The 22189-nt window shown below is 36.5% G+C and overlaps 1 protein-coding gene across 2 annotated transcripts in view; it reads right to left on the bottom strand.

Annotated features, from left to right (window-relative positions):
• lrrc49 (leucine rich repeat containing 49) overlaps window positions 1-16922 on the bottom strand; it is a 31973-nt gene extending 15051 nt beyond the window's left edge. The window contains exons 1-11 of one of the 2 annotated variants that reach the window (XM_015053708.1): window positions 16842-16922; window positions 16630-16753; window positions 16423-16488; window positions 15941-16010; window positions 15049-15237; window positions 14793-14883; window positions 13726-13929; window positions 12757-12823; window positions 9569-9712; window positions 3907-3968; window positions 1271-1418 (exon numbers count right to left, since the gene is read on the bottom strand). In XM_015053708.1, coding sequence (XP_014909194.1) covers window positions 1271-1418; window positions 3907-3968; window positions 9569-9712; window positions 12757-12823; window positions 13726-13929; window positions 14793-14883; window positions 15049-15237; window positions 15941-16010; window positions 16423-16488; window positions 16630-16722 — 1134 coding nt within the window. In that variant the 5' untranslated portion in view covers window positions 16723-16753; window positions 16842-16922. The remainder of the gene's footprint in view (window positions 1-1270; window positions 1419-3906; window positions 3969-9568; window positions 9713-12756; window positions 12824-13725; window positions 13930-14792; window positions 14884-15048; window positions 15238-15940; window positions 16011-16422; window positions 16489-16629; window positions 16754-16841) is intronic. The other variant, XM_015053709.1, reaches the window with a different exon arrangement.
• Window positions 16923-22189: the final 5267 nt, after the last annotated feature.

Below are 22189 nucleotides of genomic sequence, written 5' to 3'. Positions count from 1 at the left end.
GCTTTTTTTGTCAGAGTGTCCATCCAATCTGAGAGGGCGTTAGCAAATTTACAAAGCCGGAAGGGCAAAAGTCTTTCAAGATGGTACATCAAAACACAATTTATATTTTAATTTTTTTTTATTTTTATTTTTTTTACAAAACAGTTATGAATTTCTTTTCACTTGACAAATATGAGTGACTTTGAGATGATCTATCATGTAAAAAATCCAAATAGAATACATTAAAGTTTATGGTGTAATGAGTCAGGTTGTGAAAAATGAAAGGCTATGAACATATTTTTAAGGTGGTGCATTGCATTTCATTGGATAGTATCTGCAAGTGAGAAAAACGGATACATTTGGATCAAGTATTTTTCTGATCTATAGAATTAAATTTAACTAAGTAAAATATATTTCCCCCAATAAATGAAGCATATGCAGTACATGGGCTGTTTAAACCTCCTCTTCATTTTCTTCTAAATTGTGAAATATTTTCCTCTGTTTCATTAATAAGATTTAATCTACCAGCAGTTAGCCTGAGGTCTTGACAGATTAGTGACAGCGTAGTGCAGTGGAGGAATTTTTGTCCAAAGCAGATCAGGTGAAATATCATTTAGATCACTGTTAACAGAGAGGCTTAATTGCTGAATGAAAGAAAAAGAAACAGACTGATTTCTAGGTCTTTAAGCTGTAGGCAGTAGCTTGCTGAAGATATTTCATATATCACACACAGATCATGAATCTTGAAAAACTTGGTGTTCCCTTTTTATGTTTTGAGGGCGAGGTCTGTGGTACTGTCAGATTCCTTTCAGGTACAAGCTCAGACCTGGGTGCTCATTTCTGAATGCAAGCTAATGCTCCACTGTAACATATTCATGACATGTGGTAGAAATACAATGGTGCTTATTATGGTAATAATCAAAATGCTTTACAAAGTAAAGTAAACAGGATTTGTATTTATGTATCAATCTATCTATTGTATGTATGCATGTGCACATGCATAGATACATACTAGAGCTGTATCTATGCATTAAGAACATTTAAATGGTGTGTTTGCATTTAAATGTTCTTATATAACATGGTTGGTTAGGTATTAATATTAGCATCTACAATGATGCTCCTACAGCACATTTTCTCTCTTTTTGTTGCAATAGTCTTTAGAAAAATACTTAGTCAGCAGTCAAGATCTTTAAGAAAGTAAAGTTTCAAAAGTGCTTCTCAAACTACTACTTCTTTGTGCCATTAACCCATTAACGCCTGAATAAGCCAATGAAAAAAGAGTGAGTCTTACTGTGATGCGCTTCATGTCCAGCTGTCTCAGGTGAAGCACACAGCGCAGGACGGCCTGCTTGTACCATGTCTCCAGGGCTACAGGATTCCCATCCAGGGTGAGCTCAGAAATGGACTGCGACTCTCCAAGGCAGGCTAGCTGATCAAAACTAGGTAGAGAGGAAGAACATTGTGAGCTCTTAAGAACAATGCGTCACTACACAAACCACTGAGCCATAGCTTATGCTTAAATAATGGAGCTTTTAGGCAGCCTGTAATTAACACTGAAGTCAAAGAGAAGGACATCCTTTACCATCTTTGTATCATAAAGGGTCATTTGTAGACGCGAAGAAGCAAAATCATGACAATATTGATTATATTAGCATTTTTGTCCCTTTTGGTGTTTGACTGCCTATTTTTACACCTTTCTGTGGTTTATATTGAAATAAACAGGATCAACTTTATAAATTAGATTATGATTCTATTCTACTGAATAAATGTATTCCAGTGACTACTTCAAAAATAAAATTAGTAAATGGCATATAGATTATAATTCAGTTATTTTTTGTGATTATGGCTTACATAACTCACTATACATAGTGAGTTATGTAATATACATGTAATATAAACCCCTCAAAATTAATTTTCTCTGAAAATCTGATCATATAAAACCAGTAAATAAAGAACTTTTTTAAATATGTAAATGCCAGCCTACGGAAAAGTATATCCATGCACTGTATAAGCACTCAGTTCTTGGTCAGGGATCTTTGTACATTTAATTACTGCATCAGTTGTCGTAGCATTGACACAATCAACCTGCAACTCTGCTGAAGTGTCAAGAAAGCACAGGTTGATTTAACAACTGTCATCAGTTTATTTGCATTGTTGAGTCTGGTGTTTCTCATCTTCCTTTTTTTTTTCAAAACTCCTGTACCTGAAAATAAAATCCATAAAACTTTTCAGCTGAGGGAAGCATGAAGTGGTAAAAATGAATTCCAGGTAGATGGCTGAACCAACTACATAAACACAATGAACCAACAGCACCAAATTGCATGGCTTCCTAAATCTTCAACTCTCACACTAGACCTCAAACAAATTGAATTTGTTGCTAAATCTGCTAAACTTTTCATTTCTAATTGACTGTCCGCTGGGCAACTGTCAAGTCAGTTTCTGTTTTAAAAAACTGTAATCATTAATTATTACGTAACAGTCAAATTTTCTGAGAAACTCAGAAAATTTTCTAGAAAAGTCTAGAAAAATTGTTTTCTTTAGCTGTAAGCTATAATAAAACACAAATAGTATACATCTGTTTGTGTATATATATATATATATATATATATATATATATCACTCTGTGTAATGAATAATAATCATAATGTGAAGGTTTCATTTAATTGTATTCAGTCTATTTAAATATACCCATTATAAAAAAATATGTAGATAATGCCATTAAAATTCCTCAGCCAGTTTCAATGCTTTGTAGGTTTGCAGGAAAGATGATCGTCTTGGGACAAATTGGTCTCAACAGGACTTATCCCTTCATTCTGTCATATGTTTTGTAATACCGTCACAAATACCTCATCCTTAGTGACAAGTTTTGAAATATAGAATGTTGCTAAGAAACAAAGAAATGGGTAAAAGAAAGTGTCATTTGAAACTTGTTTAAAGTGGTCTATCAAGACTTTTAAGGCTTTAAAAAAGATGCAAAAATGTAAGCCTTTTTTAGTGGCTTTTTAAGATTTTGTAGAGACCCTAAACATCACACTTTTTAGGATATTTCTGTTTCAAGGTTCTCTACTGGGTAAGGTAGGTACACCAAACAAATGACTGTGCTCTGATTATATACCTAGCAATAGAGCACAACTGTTCCTCTTAAACTCTTGCTATAAGTTTACGTTCAACAGGATTGGCTTAATTAAAATAAAATATGAAATACAAAAAAGAAAAAAAAAGAAACAATTAGCATGCACAAATTACCCATTTCTTATCTATACATTGTAATTAAACTAAGAAGACACTGTAGAGTTAATTGGAGCTTTTTTATTTTAACTCAGTATCTGATGATATTTATTTGTTCCTGACTATGTGTGACCCAATGTTGAATCATGCTGACACTTGAACAACAGTGCAGGCAAGAGATGTCAGGTCAGATCTAACAGTACAAGGTTAACATGGACAAGTAGGCTGTCCCACCATGAATCCCACATTCAGAGGAGATGCTGTGTTGCTCTGACAAAGTAACTCTGAGATACCTCCTTTGTTTAAAGATCGGTGAGGAAGGAACAAAATAATAACATATTTCCAGGGGTGACAAAAGTGTAATTTGGGATATGATCAAACCAAAACAATGCCTATAACTTCAATTCAAAATCTTAGTAACACCTTTATTACTTTTTCTCAGATTGTGTCTTTGGTTCCCTGAATAACTTTAAGCATTCATCACAACTATTTCATACCTAGCATTTCAAATACACACAAAAAGGATACATGTAAGTAGATTATGTCTGTATTGTTCTCAGGACGTGTGTGAGGCTGTGTCCGTTCTGCCTCTTTTGACAGAAGCTGCCAAATCCCAGGGGAAGGGACGTGGCATGGTCCAGCCACCATCCCTGTCTCTGCTCTGTGGGAATGAGGGAGTTAAGCAATACCAGCTCTTACCTGTGGATGTTGTTGCAGCTGAGAAAGAGACGCTGCAAGCCGGCCAGGCGGTCCACCTCAGTCTAGAAAGAGAAAAGGGGAGAGGAAAGACAGAGGGGTGGATGGAAGTGAAGAGAAGAGGATGTTCAGGACGAGGGCACTGCATCGTCACAGCTCTGTTTGCCTCTCCATTCCCTCAGTCACCTTGCAGCTCTTTGCTCTAGCATTCAGCATCCTCATCCACTCTGCGCATGCACACACACACACACAGAGCATGCTGCCTTGTCTGCACATGGAGGGGAGGGGCAGCAGAAAGAGAGAGAGAATGAGAGAGATGGCATGAGGAGAACAGTGGGAGGGGAGTGTGTGCTGCGCTAATGCAGAGATTTCCTGCAGCAGGAGGCTAACTTGAAATGCTAACTGGGACATTTACACATCCAGGAGCACAAACAGCTAATGGCCACAGAACTACATCACACTATAAAACAAGGGCAGCAAAGGTAAAGTCGATAAGAAAAAATGGCCTAAATCTGCTTTTACTGACTCGTCAGCTCCCTTTCAAAATCAATACACACAAATACAGTGAGGGGGTGGGATGAAGAACAGCAGCTGGCCAGCTGGCATGCTGACCTGGACACAGAGAAACAAAGGACTATGTCATAAAAACAGCACCTAATCAGATGTCAGAAAGATTGTACTTCATGTAGAGCATCTTACGATGTGTATGTGTGTGTGGATGACCAGTGATGCACATGATGGGAGCAGAGAGGGCACTCCCAGCAGCAGCCTGAATGAGCTGTGTCAGCATCCACCCATCCTGCAGCCAACGCCTCACATCGCGGTTTAGATTTCCTGCCCAGCTTCTGCATAAATCAGACTGTAGCCTAGCTTAGCTTATGCTAGCTCCTCCATTGACAGCAGTACACCAATGCAGCAGATACGCATTTCTTAGAGTTATCCACAGTCTACATCCATACACAAAGTATGGATTTGCACTTTGAATCTTTCGTTCTCACTACAGGCCTTATAAATTCAATAACATAATTTTAATAGTGTGAACCATCTGGCTTACAAGCCATTCAACTGCCTGAATTTCACTCACATACACTGGTTCAAGATGACAGTCTTGGTGTAATGTGTGTAATGTGAGACTTGTTTAAGAACCACATCATTGTTGCCCACTATTATGACCATTCAGTAGCATAATCAACAATGTCACAAAGCATAAATCATCTCAAACTGGGTTCTTGCATATGAAATCTGGGTTACTCCAACTGCCTTCACAATTAAGGCTATTGGAGTAACCAACTGCCTAAATTAAGTTAATTGTTTGCCTGGGGGATGTGGTGGACGGGACAGTCACGTGATCAATGTTCAGTTTACCAATTTGCAGCAACTGTGTGACATTATGTCATATAAACTGAAATACCTGAGGAATCCTTGACACCTTGGTAAATCTAGGATAATAAAGGGTTTAGCACTATCAAAACATCCCCAGACCATTTCACCACCACAACCCAATTCGCAAGAGTGTTTTTTTTTTTTTTTGAGGTTCTGTGTCAGTCTTAGACAAACTGTAACAGGATACAGGCCTTACAAAAACATTCATAGCCAACACAAAAAACACTAAGAATCAAATGAGCTCAGATGAAAATAGAACAGCTAATTGTACCTGCCACCATCAGTCAGATGACCATCAAGCAAGCAACATCAAAGGTTTCCTTTGTATGGAAAAGCATACAAGTTAATTGCACCTTTTACAGCAAATTGTTGTTTGATAGTACCATGTTCGATTAAGAACCTGGGATTTCTCAATATGCAGTGCCTTTTGGATCGTGAGAAATTTGAGTTTATTTGAAGTAATTCTATTCACTGTATTTCCCAGGGAACCTCTAATACTTTTCTTTGAAAAAGACCCAAGTCATGCTGTCCAGTGTTATCCAGCACTGACAATGTACCTCACTTCCCAAATCCCTGCCCATGTCAGCCTCTGTGTGGATGCTGGTGAAGAAGCAGCAGCTGCATACTGTCTTTAGCTAAAAATAGCAGCTCTATCCCAGACAGAATGATGTCATCACTGGGCTGATGAGCTACAACAATCGCCCACCAATGTGCTCTCTTTTTCAACCAACCTGATCGATTCGAACCAATCAGCTGACAGGATTTGCTGGGAGCCTGTGCACAGCTGCATGCTTGTGCCTCCTTTTGTGCCTGCAGGGTGTATTTATCTGTGTGCCCGTGCCTTCACCTTTTTTTAATCCTTGCCTCACCCTCTGCTCACTGACAGCCTGCGTGTCTTCAATTTTCACACTTACTCTGAATTCCAGTGGATGTGCTACTCCAAAAACATTGAATAAGCTCTCACCAAAGCATGCAAAATGACACACCACAAAAGGGGAATGAAAGGCACTCAAATAAACACCACTGCGCGTGGGCCCTGATGGGAATTTTTCATATGTTGTTGAATTTTGTGGCAGGTCTTTCAATAGGGCAGACATGCAATAAGATCCTGGGAAGTCTTTTCTAAGGTGCACCACAACTGCAGATTAATTCTTTGCACGAAACCTGCTTGAGGTCATATGTCAATCAAAATCCTTTGCTGTTCTCTGTACAATGTTGCATGCTCTTGGATCATATTTGTACTATTTGGATTGTAACAGGATTACTGTTCCTGTTAAATTATCATTTTTGTAGATGCATATGTGATTGTATTCAAGCAAACTGTTTTTAATGTTAGTTCCTATGGGGAAAAAAGCAGAGCTCTCCTCACACAGACATGTTAAGCTAATTAATCTATAGTAACACTTTGAAAGTCTGCTGCAGATTGTCTCGCATTAACCATTTTTAGGCTGCTTAAATCAAGTAGCTCAGAAGATGAGAAAGCCCGAGTGCTAATCCAAAAAGATAGTCTGCTTCTGGAAGACACCTTTTTGCCTCATCTCACTGTTGCTTCTGTAGACTACTCTCTCTCTTTCTTGTTATATGAAAAGGATTTCTTCCTTTCTAACGCTTGCAAAATTACAAACTGCTTTTTTTTTTTTTTTTTTTTTTTTTACAAATGGATGGTTCACTTTCGTATCTGATTAGAGTGATGTGGAGAAACTATTATTAAAAGTATCAAGCAGACAAAGATAATCTTAGTACATACAGAAAATAAATCAAACGGCGATTTTTTTTAAGATGAGAAATTCAAGTCAACCTGCCCCCTATATAAAGAAGTAATTACCACCTTGTTAAATCACAACTTAACAGTAAATAAGAGTAATAACAGAAAGCAGAGGCTGTACCAACAGAGGAGAAGGGAAGTTATTGTCATCTATTAATCTGGAAAGGACTATAAACCCATTCGTAAGGCTTTGAGACTCCAGCAAACCACAGCGAGAGCCAAATGGAGAAAACATGGAACAGTGGGGAACTTTCCCAGAAGAGGTTCACCTACCAAAATAAATTTGTCATTTTGTTTCACGTAATCAATAGTGAGTAGAAAAACTTGTTTCCTCATTCTACTGTGAATTATCTCATGTTACATTTTACATCTTTTATTTCAAATATAAATTTTTGCAATGCATCTAAACACATTATAAATCACCCCCAAATAATTAATTCAGTGAAAAGGTCAGATTTATCCTTCAGATTTAGTTTTGAGGAGTTAGAGACTGAGCGATTTATGAAAATTAAACCAGCTAAATTCAGTTCAACAGAAGACGAATAATTTTAAATCAGTTTTGCTGATTTCACTTTTCATCTGCCTTCCCTTTCGTGTAAAGGAAACGCTTCTGCACCTGGAGGATGGCGTTTTACTGTGCTGTGATAAAAATGCTTGGCAGAAAGAAACACTAATGATAGAGACGAGAGAAACTGCTGATGGGTAGCAATTTCTATCTCTTCTTTTTCAAATAACATTAAATCCAGTAATTACTGTTTCTGAGCTTGAAGGCAAAGGACACGATGAGTGATAAGAGTTTTCACTCAATACACAAAGTTGGGATTTTTTTCCCCCTCGCTCAAGGAAGCAGACCAAGACTTAAGGGATTTGCATACAAATGAAGGGGCTTGTTTTGGCACGCACTGCTCTGTTTATCAGATTAAAACTATAGTAACCAAAGAGAAGTGATTTTCCGCGTTTCGAAAATCCAGTTTCTCTTTCACTGCACCGGAAAGTCAGTGGGAGGTTATGGATAATGACCTCCCAGATCTCCCTAGGCAACAAAAACAGGACGGATTTCACCCCAGACTCTCAGACAAGGACTATATTGATTTCACTTCTGGTTTTGCTGTATTTTTAACACGCATGCTCCATTAAATCTTATAAAAATGAGAACAGAAATCATCTATGGAAACTGAAAAAAAAAATATTATTTGCACCTCCACCACATGTCAACATAAGCATGTGTGTTTTTTTTTTTCTTTTTTTGTAGAAAAGTAATGTGTGTATTATTCCAAGTAGAAGTGAACAAAATAAACACACACAGACACATGCATGCATGGTTCCATTTAGAAATGTACTTGTGATCATTAGAGCTCTGAGTTGAGGCATCGTCATGCTGTACTGGATAAAAATAAAGCAGTGGGAAACGGTAAATTACAGCCATGAAAGCACACAAAACCCACCAACTCACCAGCTGTGCTGTGTATGATTAATTATTTTTTCCCCTTTTTATTCAGGCCATTGAAGAGAGGAAAAGAAAGCATTGGGGTGTTTTGCAAAGTTATTCATATCCCTTAAAGCTTCCCTTATTTTGCATTATTACAACCAAAAATACTATTGGGAGTTTATGTGTTAGACCACCACAAAATAGTAATTGTGAGGTGCAAGTAAAAAAAAATTAAAACTCTTTTACAAATTTAAAATATGAAAGTGTGACCAGCATATGTAAACAGCCTCCTTTACTCTGTTATGCCTAAATTCAATCTAGTGTAATCTCAATATTAATGAACAAATAGGCCAAAACACACAGCAGACAGATCACGGATAATGTTATGGGGAAAGTAGTGTTACAAAATAATATCCAGAGCTTTTGAACTAACACTACTTATCAACCTGAACACACCACCCCCTCAATAAAACTTGGAGGTTGCAGCATCATGCAGTATGAATGATTTTCTTCAGGTGGGAGAGCGAAACTGGTCAGAAATGATAGGAAGATAGATGAAGTTAAATACAAGGCAGTCCTGGAAGAAAGCCTGCAAGAGATTGCAATAAACTGAAGACTAAGCCGGGAGTTTAGCTTACAACACAATAAGAAGCCTAAACATACAGATAAAGCTACAATGGAATGGGTCAGACCATAGTATATTTATATGCTAGCATTTTCCAGTCCTTTCCAAACCTGAATCCAATTGACAATTGCTTTTAAAAGACATTCTCTGACCAAATTAACTGAGCTTGAGATAGAAAAATTATTACACAGTATTAACTATTGGACTGAATATACACACATAATACACATTTCGAAATGGCTGTGTAATTCTTCTTTATTTGTGCAATTATGCCCTAGTTAGTTTTGTAGTACCAAATCCCAATAAAATTACATTAAAGTTTGAGGTGGTAGCGGGACTTGTAAAAAAGTTAAAGAGTTGTGAAATGTTTTTCAAGGAACTCCAGTTAAGACTTTTAACTTTACTTTCATTTAATATGTAGGGAAAACAAGACAGACCACATGTTGGTAAAGAGGCTTCTTACCACCACAGAGATGCAATTGTACTGCAGGTTGAGTTCAGTCAACGAGCCGAGGCCCTGCAAATTCTCCACACTTGAAATGCGATTACCGGACAGGTTCAGAACTTGGAGCTCTCTCAGGTGGGATATATTTTCCATCTTCCTGATCTGTATCAAAGCAAATTGGGGAAAATTACATAAATTTAATACATTTTAACACATTCAGCACTGAGTCATTTTAATGATCTGCAGATATTATAAAGCGGTTAAGAAATTATTCCACAAAAACTGAACAATCGCTCTTCCTATGGCTTTCTTGAAACCTCATATTACCTACGTAAGAGCGTCACAACCAAACACAGTAATTATTGTATTTCAAGCAAGAAGCAATTCACCGACCCATGACTTCTGGTTGAACCTTTAAATTATAAAAACAAACATGTAGCTTGAGGCCATTCAGTGGTGAAACCTTTTACTTCCTTCCTCACCTTATTATTAGTAGGAGGGGATATTTAGGAAGCTTTCTGTTATTTCAAAAACTTCACATGAATCCCTCAAGGTTGTTAAGAGACTGTGAGATGTTGTGCTTGCTCTCTAAATTTCTCTCGCAGTGAGAGGAATTTTTAAAGGGCCATCAAGAGTTCACTTTCTAATCCTTGATATTATTCCAGTTGCATGTACACGCACTAACATCAATAAATATTATTACAATCTGGTTTTGATTTTCTGTATGAAAATATAAACTGAAAGGATGGAAAGCAGCTTCTGCAAAACGTTTCTGCTAACTGTAGATTGGAGAGTTTAAAAGTTCAAAGTAGCTATGACAATTGTACAGATCACTGTTAAAGTAAGTTTCTTATGTGTTAAATGAGGTTACTATAAATAAGTTTAACACTCTTCCATCAGCATCATGCATAATCATCTAAAGAAATTAATATTTGAGAGTCCAAAAGAAAATCCTGGTTCACCTTATATGCACCCTCTAATTTTCATAAATTTTATAGATTACCACTCATTTTTGATCAGATTTTGTTTTGGCAATAAAGTCTGGAGATACTGACAGAAACTGGTCATAAAAGGTTAAAAGAAAATAATTTAAAACTATATAATAAAAAGTATAAAAAGTTACATTTATTAAAATAAATTAACTCCAGAAAGCTTTTTAGTTACTATCTTCATGTGTCACATCAGGTAGCATAACAACCCAAAGACCTGGTTCAGCAGAACAGCTGTAGGATGGATACACAGTCCCAAGGAGAGTATAGCTTTTAGAAAGCTAAAGCCAGCTGGGCCTGAAACCACATCCTCCTACTAAAATCAAATTGGCAAAAAGATTTGTGTTTGAAGCAAAGTCAACCTTCCTGATTGAGTGTGAAGTGAGAAAACTATTGTAATAACGGCAACCAGGCAGGTACAGAGAGAGGGCTATCAGTGTCCCTTTGCAAACAGGTCCCGTCATTAAAGAACAATACAAGTTGGACTAAAGTTGTCAAGTCTCTGATGAGAGAAAAAAACTGAAAAAGTTTTAGTCTGGAAAGATTTGAGAGTAAAACAGTGACTTTGAAGTGACTGGCTCAAAGCACAAACAGTCTGAGAGAATCATCCATTCATTAATCGTTTTTACTTGGATTAACTTGCAGGGATGTTGTTGTGCTGGAGCCTATCTCCACTGGTCACCAGGGAAGAGGCCAACTATGCACACACACACGCGCGCGCAAACACACTGACATCCAAGGGCCATTTAGAGAGACCAGTTAACCTAACAGTAATGGTTTTGGTCTGTGAAAGCCAATTTTCCCTTGATTTGCTTTGATTTGTGACTGGCTGTTATTCTATTCATTAATGCATTAAAAATTCTAAATCCCACCACTTTAATTCTATAAACACATCAACCAACACAACGTGAACTTTTTGTGTTTATTAATAAAATTAAACAAAACTTAGAATCACATACTTTGGTTCATTTATGGGGTATTCTAATCATTTCTTCCTTTTTTGATGGATGCTGAACTACTGCTTCAGTATAAGAACCTGCAGCACCTTTTGTCTCTTTTAAGTCTTATGATCCTTGTTAAAAACAAAACAACATTATCATTGACCAGTCAGCCTTTAAAGAAAGATAGAAATGAGTGATGGCAAGGAAAATTCTGATCAGCACAACTCTGAGATTAATTCCCTTTAAACACCATATGTGTCACAAAGACTAAAACGGTTCATTCAAATCAATTTAAGAGACACTTATTCCACTGTATCATTATCACAAATACCTAAATGAACACATAAAATGGTTAGGGCAGAAAAGTTCAGGGGGCAAGAGGCAACAAACCATTCACTGTGAGGAAAAAAAAAAATAACATGACACTGTAGCAGTCACTGAACAGTAATTGAGATGCCTGTTCATGTAAAGAGCAGCCAACACCAGAAAAAGAGAAAGTCTAACCAGAGCTCTGGAGAAGCTCTCTAAGGGGAAGTGTGGGCGGTGATGCTGGCACAACGCTAATTTAACCAAGGAAAGCCTCTCTGTTCTTTCTTTTTTTTTTTATTTCCAGGAGCTTTTACATTCTCATCTGACAATGTTTGACTTCTTCAGGCAAGGCTCGGCTCTGGAGGCCAAAGAAACAGCCCTCAAAAGCGGAACCTTTACAGAAGGAACAGTATAATCTGTGAACACTCCAAGCAGATCCCAGGGCTGACAACATAAAAACAGTTATGCCTGTTAGATAAATTAAGCTGGGATCACTAGGGAAATAATCGTAGGAGTGGACCTGAGACAAGACCCTGTGAATTTTATATCGTCAATGCTTTGATTTGTAATGCTAGTGGAAAAACGAATAGTTTAAATCTCCATAAAAGAAGAGTAGCTATGTCAAGCCTCTAAAAGAAAAGGAGACAAAACAGAGAAAAAAAGATTAAAATTTTAGAATCATGTTTTTTCATCAGCAGTCAGCTAGTTTAAAATGCTTGCTCTGAAAATACACAACAATGCATGTTTTTAAACCGTGAGAAAGTTTTGAGAAGAATCATCTGATGGCATAAAGAATCAAAACAACATTTATTAAAACCCTGGCCCACTTGGTAAATTTATTATCTGGAGGGAGATGGTCAAGATCTAGCTGAACTTTGCAGCTTTTCTCACTGTCCAGAACTGATAAATAAATAACACTGTTAAATATAAATGTGCTGTAGATTGAAGGGCAGTTAAGAAACAGTACCTGGTTGTCATGCAAATCCAGAATACTCAGTTTGTATAAGCGTTCCAAGCAGCAAATTTTATGAATTCTGAAAGGGAAATTCAAATATTAGATGTATACAATTTAAATGTCATCAATTCTTTTCAGATTTTGTCACATTATAGTCGCAGATTTCAGTGCAGGTTGTGTAACAGTCCAAAGTTTGTGAAGTAAAAGAAGATAGCTCTAATTTTTGTTGTGATAAATCCAAGGTGTGGCAAGCGTATGTATTAAATTGTACTTAGTCAATACCTTTTAGAACCACTAATCCAGGTGTGTTATACTCTTCATTTTTTGATGATAGATTAATCAGTGGTCTGTGAGAACTTCAAAGAGTAAGATATTGTTTTATAACCCAGCCCTATTTCAAACTTTTCCATACTTTATCCCTAACCTGTCTGGTGTTTTCAGTTACATTCATGATGCTGTATATTCTCTAATGCTGTCTAGCAAACCTCAAAGGCCTTCACAGAACAATTACACTAAAATTAAATTACACATAAGTAGGACTGAAGGGAATGAATATATATGTGTGTCTTATGTTTCAGATTATCATTTGTAAAACATTTTGTATCTTTTTTTTTGTTTGTTTTGTTTTATTTTACCTCTCAGTACTGAACTAGTTTTAATTGGTTCATTACGGTGAATCCCATGAAAAAAATCTAAGGTTTTTTGTTCTAATGAGAAAAAATGTGAACATCTTTTGGGGGATAAATACTCTTGCAATGCAATGCAAAATTAAAACTTTCAGTAACATAAAACAGTTGTATTTTCAATATAACCTGCTTAGTAAATACTAGGACATTCTGCATTTTACTTTAAACTGCAGAAGCGTTTGTTAGGTTATATAAAACTTGGGCAAATTTAACAGTGTAGCACAGTTATTTTGATAATGTATACATTTTAAACAGTCTAAGATCATATTTATTGGCTCCTATTGTGATGACCAACCTGTTCTTCCCCAGCATGAGAACCCGGAGAGAGCTGAGATTTTCAATACCATTCATATCGGAGATGTGATTATCATGCAAGTTCAAGACGGTGAGCTGCTGCAGATGCGACAAATGCTGGATCCTGGTAATTAGATTGTGCTGTAGGTTGAGAAGTTGAAGTTCTTCCATAAAACCCACTTGAGGGAATTCCTCCAGGCAACGCCTGGATAAATGAAAGGAATATATTTAGCCAGATTTGGCATCCACAACAGCTTTTACATTCAGTCATTAAAAAAAAAAAAACACTTAATTTTCCTTCACTTCCAGATTCCAATGATCTGATACTTCACAACACATTGTGGTTGAAAGAATCTCTTGAGTTCATAGTTATTTGTTGGACACTGGGCACAGCAATTCAAAGAGACTATGCTGCTCCCTGGTGGCAGCCTAGGATATGTTCGCCATAAGCTTTATCAAAAAATGTGAGTACATCAAAAAGTGAATATTATGTGAATTTTTCACATGCAAACTGAAACATTTAAAGTGGTCATGGTTGTTCATTTTGCTACTTATGGCTTAATGAAATCCAAAATACAAAGATTTATCTGACTCAGTAGCAGAGCATCCAACCATATTAAAGTTGAGCAGAAGGAAAAAGTGTAGTAGAATATGCAGAGGAACTGGTGGCTAACAGAGGTACAAAGTTCTCTTTTCAGATGAAACTTTATTTTCAGAGAGACTGTTTTTTTAAAGCTTTCATTGTCAGCCACAATAATGTACGTTTGCTGAATGGCAAAAAAAAAATTACATTACTTTCAGTACTCGAATTGCAATAAATTTCCAATGATATGGTAATGTATAGAGATGCGCCTATAATTTCTGCAAATTACATCAGAGCCAACCTGACCTGATTAAACTCAGCAATAACGGACATGACAACAATTTGAGGAACTGGCGGTGAAGGTAATTAGAGCTGCAGAGGGATTTAAAATCAATCACTTCTATAATTTAGAATGACTTTCAGCTAAATAAAACACATCGGAATGAGAATAGCTCAATAATAATGTTGGAAATTTTGAACAGTACCTGTCCAAGTCTATGCGATGAAAACTGGCAGCAGAAGTTATCTGGCTGCAGGTGAAACCCGAAGAAGCGCTGTAATTAAACCCTTGAGAACCTAGCAACATACACATAAAAAAAAAAAATCAAATTCTGTATTTTAATAGCATCTAATCCAAATACATAAAGTATGCAGTAGACTTTATTGGTACACTATACAAACATGCTGGAAAATGTATAATTATCTGAATGAGTTTTAGAGAAAACAAATTGTTGCATTTACCTACTGGCTTGAGATGCTTTAGACACATGTGATGGCAAGTGATCTCTGCACTGTGAGGCATTCTGCTTAATCTGCCTCTAGCTTCATTTGGACAATGAGAAACTGGAGCAGCACCAGATAGCCGTACTAAACGCTGGGCAGAGTTGTCACTGGCAACTCTGGTGTTATTGTTGGAATGTAACTCGCTTTCTTCAGACAACACAAAGCAAAATGTAGAAAACATTAAAGGGCTTATCTCATGCAACCTCATGTCAAATCCTAATCCTAATATATTAGGATTCCATCAGGACATGGAATCCTAATGTATTCCATGTCAATACATTAGGATGTCAACAAATTGTATTAATTTAGTTTAGTAATTGAATTCAAAAAGTAAAATGTATGTATTACATAGCTTCATTACACACAGAACAATATATTTCAAGCATCTATTTCTGTTAGTTTTTAATGATTATAACTTACTTACAGCAAACAAAACCACCAAATCTTATTTAAAATACAAAAATGTTATTATATGCTCTACACAATCAAAGACTGTTCCCTTAACAGCTGTCCAGCAGTCAGTCAATGACGCACAAAGGTAAGCCACAAAAACCCACTGCTGAAGAAGATGACTGTTCACAGAGTGCTGTATCCAAACATATTAACAGAAGGCTTAGGCTTATGCAACAGGCCGGTCTACCAAGAAGTTTATGAGAAATTAAATGCTTCCCTCTGCTGATAAGCTTTATGGTGATGCCAACAGAACTTGGCACCTGCCTAAACTGATAAACTGTCTACCTGCTCTTGATAATAAACACTATGATTTTTGGCCAGTAAATTTACCTGACCTAAACCTCAGAAAGAATATTTTTGCATTTTTGGATTTTGGAGGGAAATGTACAAAGTTTACCTGGGTTGCAATCACCACCTGTCTGTGTGGCACTGATGTTTGTTTGTTTATTGAAATCTTGAGAATCAGACTGAAAAACAGTAAACATAAGTTGTCACCAGAAACTAAGCACTTGAAAAACACATGCAATACTGAAATAAAAAGTACTTCCAAGAAAATAACAAATAATATAGATGACCGTTTGTGCAAAGGATTCAAGCAGTGACTAATAATTTTACCTTTTCAAAGTATTAGAACGTTTTCAATAGTACTGGGTTATTTAAAACAACCCACCTTTCCCATTTCAAATGAACTTTTTTGTGCTTAACAGAAAAATAAAACTGAAAAGCCACTAACACAAACATCTTTCAAACTCGATAGTGAATACTGTATAGTTTAATCTGCTAATTAATTTTGTATCATTCAAAGGCCGCAACACGTGATTAATTTACTTTTTTAGCCGACTAATCCAACATATTTGTCCCTGTCATGTCATTACTTACCATCGTTTGCAGCTTTCCCGCAACCAGTGTTTTGGCTGTCATCAGGTGCAGCTTGCAGCTGTTGATCTGCACAAAGGACCAGTTTAAGTTGAATTAAACTAAACGCGCACATTTGCTATCGATATATTTTCCACAGAACATAACTTTAGCTTACATAGCTCATACTATTATCGCAAAGGGCAAAGTGTTACAATTCATAGTATTTACCATAGGAGTAAGTAGTAGACATTTGTCGCTGACGTTGTTGTGCTGTTTTCTACCACCGCATCTGGTTTTCCCGTTAGTCAGTTCCGACTCCATTACTTGTCCTTAAGTTAACTTGTAACTCTAACTTTGACCGAAGAAAACGATTTTTTATTATTATTATTTTAACAACGGAAAAGTAAGATAAAGGCCTGTTTATTTGCTAAAATAAATACCTGAAGCGAAAAAGTCCTGTTTCTTAGAAGCTGTTACCATAGCGACAGCTGCGTTAGACTTCCGGTGTAACTTTAAAGGCCTCCTTATGGAAACAAATGTACGTTCCCTAAAGGTTAGGGCCATTTTATTTAGCTTTGAAATGGCAATTCCAATATAATATACACACCCACATAAGAAAGAATTAAGATACCTAATAGATCAAACTTATTTTGACACTAGGCGACTTTAGGCAAGGCAACTTTATTTATATAGCACCTTTCAGCCAGACAATTCAAAGTGCTTGAACAACATACAATAATAAAAAACATCACCTGCCAGCATGCCTAGGTGGGCCCCATATGGGGAAAAGGAGGGCAGACCAAATGGGTCCCATATGGGTTTGACCATGTAGGCTGTGGCCCTATAGGGCCCATGTACGGCCCAGGTGGGCTGTGGTCCTACATAGGCAAACCCATGTGGGGCCACCGTGGAACCCGCAGAACCCCATATGGGACCCATATGTCAGCCCTCCTTTCCCCCACATGGGGCCACCTAGGCATGCTGGCAGGGAAGCAGATTAAAAATAGACAGAGTAAATATTACAACATTTTAAATATAATTTTAAGTGAATATAATCAAGAATTTTAAAAATAAGCAACTACAAATAAAAATGTTTTTAACCTTGTTTTAAATAAACTCAAAGTAGGAGCAGTCTTACAGTGAGCAGGAAGTTTATCTCAGTGTTGGAGCATAAAAACTGAAAGCTGCTGAAACACAATTTTTTTTCTGTAAATTAATATTATTAAATATATAAGGGCTTACAGTCAGCTATATTATATGGCACCAAAAGTTAATAATATCATACAAATTTTAGATGTCATCTTTTTGCCCTTAATGTCGCTGTCTAGCCCAGGTTCATGACAATCAGACAGCATTGCACCTCAGAACAACAAGTGAGATCAAATGAATTGTGCCGTTTGTTTTCAGCCCCTTTTTACCCAGGCAATAATAAGCAGTTGCTGAGAACAGACAAGTGCAGATTCATCAAAGGGACATCCCACACACTGCCTGTCACAATCTATTCATAAAGCCTAGGCTGACACATGTGATGGGAGGAGATAATCAACTGTATGACTGACAGCACACGTTAAACTAAAATGTCAATTTTATCCTAATATTTTTGGATTTGCTGCATAAATTTAAGAAGCTTTTAAAACGAGTGCTCAATAAAAGGCTTTTTTTTCCCTGCAATCAGCTTATTGAAAGGGTCCTTGTGCATCCATAACATTTTTAGACAAAATGCTGTACTGTTTATCATAAAAATATGCACACCGGGACTTGTTTTGATCAGTCATAAAAATGTAAATATAAATGGGCTGTTTAAACACCCCCAGCTCTGATTTGTTGGCAAGTAGCACAGCATGGATCCTGCTGAGACTGATTGAAGACATTTGGATGTAAGAAAAAACAAGGTTGTTATTTATAGATATTTTCATAAGTGAAGCATAGGTAAAGCAAAATCACAAACTTTTTTTTGACTGCTGAAAGTTATTGTGTTAGTGTTAGTACTCACGCTGCATAAATCCATTGAGTTCCCATTGCCTCAGTTTTATGGAAAAAAGCCAAAGTTCTTAATGTGAAACATTTCAATGTGAGGAATTTTAAGGCCGGATGCCAAGACTTGCTTGGTTCAGACAAACAGTTATGCTCAAGCCATGCCTTTAGAAATTACTTTGATACAATACTATTCAAAATGCTAAAAGTAAGGGGGTTCGTGGGTATTCTGGATTTATTCTTGTCACCGCATTATCAATGTAACTAAAAGGCATGGTTACTAAAAACACAATCAGTTATTAAATTATATGTTTGCGTTGAATCTCTGTGAAATAAATAGGATGAAGTGAGTTTAAATTTTCTCTAAACCAGAATTCAATGTGACAATTTTCATTAGATGGTTGGAAAAAGCTCTAGCCTTTCACTTTTTGTGTTTGCATACCTGGTAGGTTTCTTTTATGCCCAATGCTATCACAAGATGAGAAAGATAACTTACTCTGCCGACTAATGAGTTTCTCTTTTTATAGGGTTTCTCTTTTGATCTTATTCTGATGTCACTTCTGCATTTCTTTCTATGGGATTTCTTAATTTTTAAAATTTATATCAAGCTATAAAACTTTGATGTCATGCCTCTCCAGAACCACATCATTTCTTAAAAAGGTTTATGTTCTTAAAAAGGGCTATATCAAAATCTAATAGGAGTATAACTTACTTGACAACTTTGGTTAATTCTTATAAGCTTTCATGACTCTTTTGTGCATAGCATAAAGAAATTGTCATATTGAGGTTTATAAAAGACCCTAGATCATCTTTGTGGTAGTGAATGTTTAATAATAAAGAACAATTTGAAAAAAGGAGATTTGTATAAGAAACAAGCACAGAGTAGGCAACAGCAGAATAAATGAAAGAGGGAAGCTTAAATACTGGGAGTCCTGATCGCTGGATGAGAAACAGATGGCTCATTGGAACTGGTTGTAGGTGTGAAGGAAGAGCAGGGAGTAAACAGGCAGGCTGAGGGAAAGAGACTAAGAAACATGAAGGAAGCTGAGGAGAAAGTAATATGCAAAGGAAAATGGTTTAACACTATTAAACCCAATAATGCACAAATAATGTAATGTAAGAACAATCAATGAAACTAAATATGACAACTCCTTAGCAAAACATAGAAAACTTCTGTAAAGGTTTGGTTAAAACTTCTGGTTTTGTTGTGCGTCTTGATTGTTACTCTCCTTTATCTGGCCATTGTTTACCAGAGGCTCATGTCTACAAGCAAAAGTGACAGAAGTGATGTTTTTACAACATTTTACGTGTAATTTAAAATATTTTTGTTCATATTAAGTTGTTTTTCCTCCTTTTAAGCCTCAGACAGAACAGATTTATTTTACCATGGGAATGACTGTTTAAATCGTGAAGGTTTTTCAGTGTGACAGGTAAGGTTATTAAAATGGCACTCACTCTGATGTCCATGTCGAATTAGTGTCTCACACTAATCTTGATTTGCTGCTTATCCAGCAGGCTTCTCTGGTTTTACTGAGTCATCGTAGCATGTAAACCTCTGTTAGTGTCTGTGGGGTTGCACTGCAGTACTTTCAACTCAACGCAAACATCAACACAGCATTAGACTGTAGTATACCAGGCACTCTCAATGTGTTTATGTCGAGGATTAAAAAACAAAACAAAAAACACCATTTTCAAATGAAAAACACTGTGATATGTGACATATGTGCGAGTTGAGAAAGGGTTGATTAAAACACTAGAAAGTCATTATGCATGTGCATTATAATAAATGATATATGAAAGACTTGAAAAAAATATTCTGTAATTTTAAACAATATTATTTTAAGATAACATTTTATCCCATTTTTATAAGCTACATTGCAACCATTTACTCAATTTAATCATATAAGACATTGTAGAATCAAGATCTAAGGTTTATTCACATAAATTAGTGTAAATGAGACTTTTAAATAATAACTGGTACCTAATGAAGAAAAATATCTGGAAAAGCTTCAGAGGTCAACATTGATTGTTGATTGCTGATTGCTAGAGATATAAGAAAAGTTAAGGTGGTCACCCTAAGAAGAAATGGGACTCCAACAAGAGGAAGTGGTGTAGAAGGTTCAGTATAATTGTAACTGTACTGCCTTTGTTCCCTTTCAAAGTTTCACAACTATTCTTTACAGTGTACAGCTCAAAATATCTTAGATTTGATCTTTTACCCACTAGAACTGGTTTTCTCCAAGCCCCTTCAAAAAAACCTGGCCAGATTAAACAGTTTCAAAAATATTCTCATCCTTTTAAAATAATGGTCCAAGTCATTTTGTGCCATTTTATTTATTTATTTTTGCCTTTGAGAAATAATCATTCTTTGGGAAGAGATGTTTTATTTTTATTTTTTTATTTTTATGCCAAAATCACCTTTGGCAAAAGAAAAAAAAAAAAAAAAGAAATAGGCTACTTTGTTATTTTTGGAAAGTGATGACTTTAGAAAAATATTGCAAGGTGAATGCCCTAAAAAGCAATGCATCAATGCCTGTCACTATCTGTTAAGCCTTGAAAGGGAATCTTATCATTTAGGAAAACAACTAGTCACCTGCCTTGTGATCAGTTATCATGTTTGAAGTGATAGCTTATATAAATATAAAAGTACATCTAAATGAGGTGTCTTTATTAATTGGCTGTCTTGCATGACATTGGTCTAGTGGGTTGATACAGGCAAATGTGGACTGCCAGTGAGGTCCTGAGGCTGGTGACAAAGAAATAATCTCAGAACCCACCAAAGCTCCTTCTCCACAGGCGTGGCTCTAACTGGTTCTTCCTCAGTCAGCTGCAGTCATGTGCGGGTCCTCCCAATTTTTTTGGAGCCACCTCAAGGGTTCTATACAAGCTGGACCTGTCAGGGTATTGCATGCAAGAGATTTGATTGGCAGCAGACTATATTTGATTACCCCATGGAATCTGTGACATAGTATTTTGTAAGATGGTGACCTTCATAAAGATAATTCCATGCTTGAACCTTGAAGTCCAAAGCTTTTTAGCAATTGTGGCGGTGTCAACTGGACGGATGAGATACGTATTTCAGAGAAATGACATCAGAAACAACAACAGCTCTGCGTGTTCACATCCTGCCCACATCCCTGCCCATATCCACTCCCTAGTACAGGACATACTGCCAATGGAGACACACCCAACTTGACTAGAACCGAAGCAGACATTAACTGGCTAGAGAGAGATTTGACAATAGAGAAGGGGCTCAAGAAAACTTGTCCAGTTGGGTCAGAAGATAGGCCTGATCAGCCTTTCAAAAACTGGTTGCACCACACATTATGTTGTGTTTGTCTGTTTTTGTGGAGTGCTGGTAATTTTTTTACATTGTACTTTTGTTGTTCTTGTCATTTCCTATTCAACAATGAGGAATCTACTGAACTAACCATGCAAGAAATTTATATCTACTAGAAGAATGTTTTGTACCTGCTGGCAATTTAGGATAATTGCCAGCAGACAATAAATCCTATACATTGTCTACTGTAATAAATTCATGCATATAACCCAAACAAACTGTGAGGACTGGGATGGGCAGGGTTGTCCACTTTCAGCCTCTTTTTCCAGTTATCATGAGGGATCAATTATGAGACTGAATGATTTTTGACTCAGAGACTGATTAGTTTATGAAGTGTTGCGTATTTTAGAGCAGCTTATTCAGTTGCACTGATTTAACTGATTAAAACAAAACAAGGCATGCCAAGAAATGACGTGAAAGTCTTCAAACAAGCTGGCAGGCTGTCATGTGGTTTGAGGAGATAAGTAGGCAGCA

This window comes from Poecilia latipinna, unplaced genomic scaffold, assembly GCF_001443285.1.
Source record: "Poecilia latipinna isolate Pla-1442-1.1 unplaced genomic scaffold, P_latipinna-1.0 Scaffold1197, whole genome shotgun sequence".
NCBI classification, from domain to species: domain Eukaryota; kingdom Metazoa; phylum Chordata; class Actinopteri; order Cyprinodontiformes; family Poeciliidae; genus Poecilia; species Poecilia latipinna.
The sequence above is the reverse complement of the archived record's forward strand: the minus strand, read 5'-3'. Positions and strand labels throughout refer to the sequence as shown.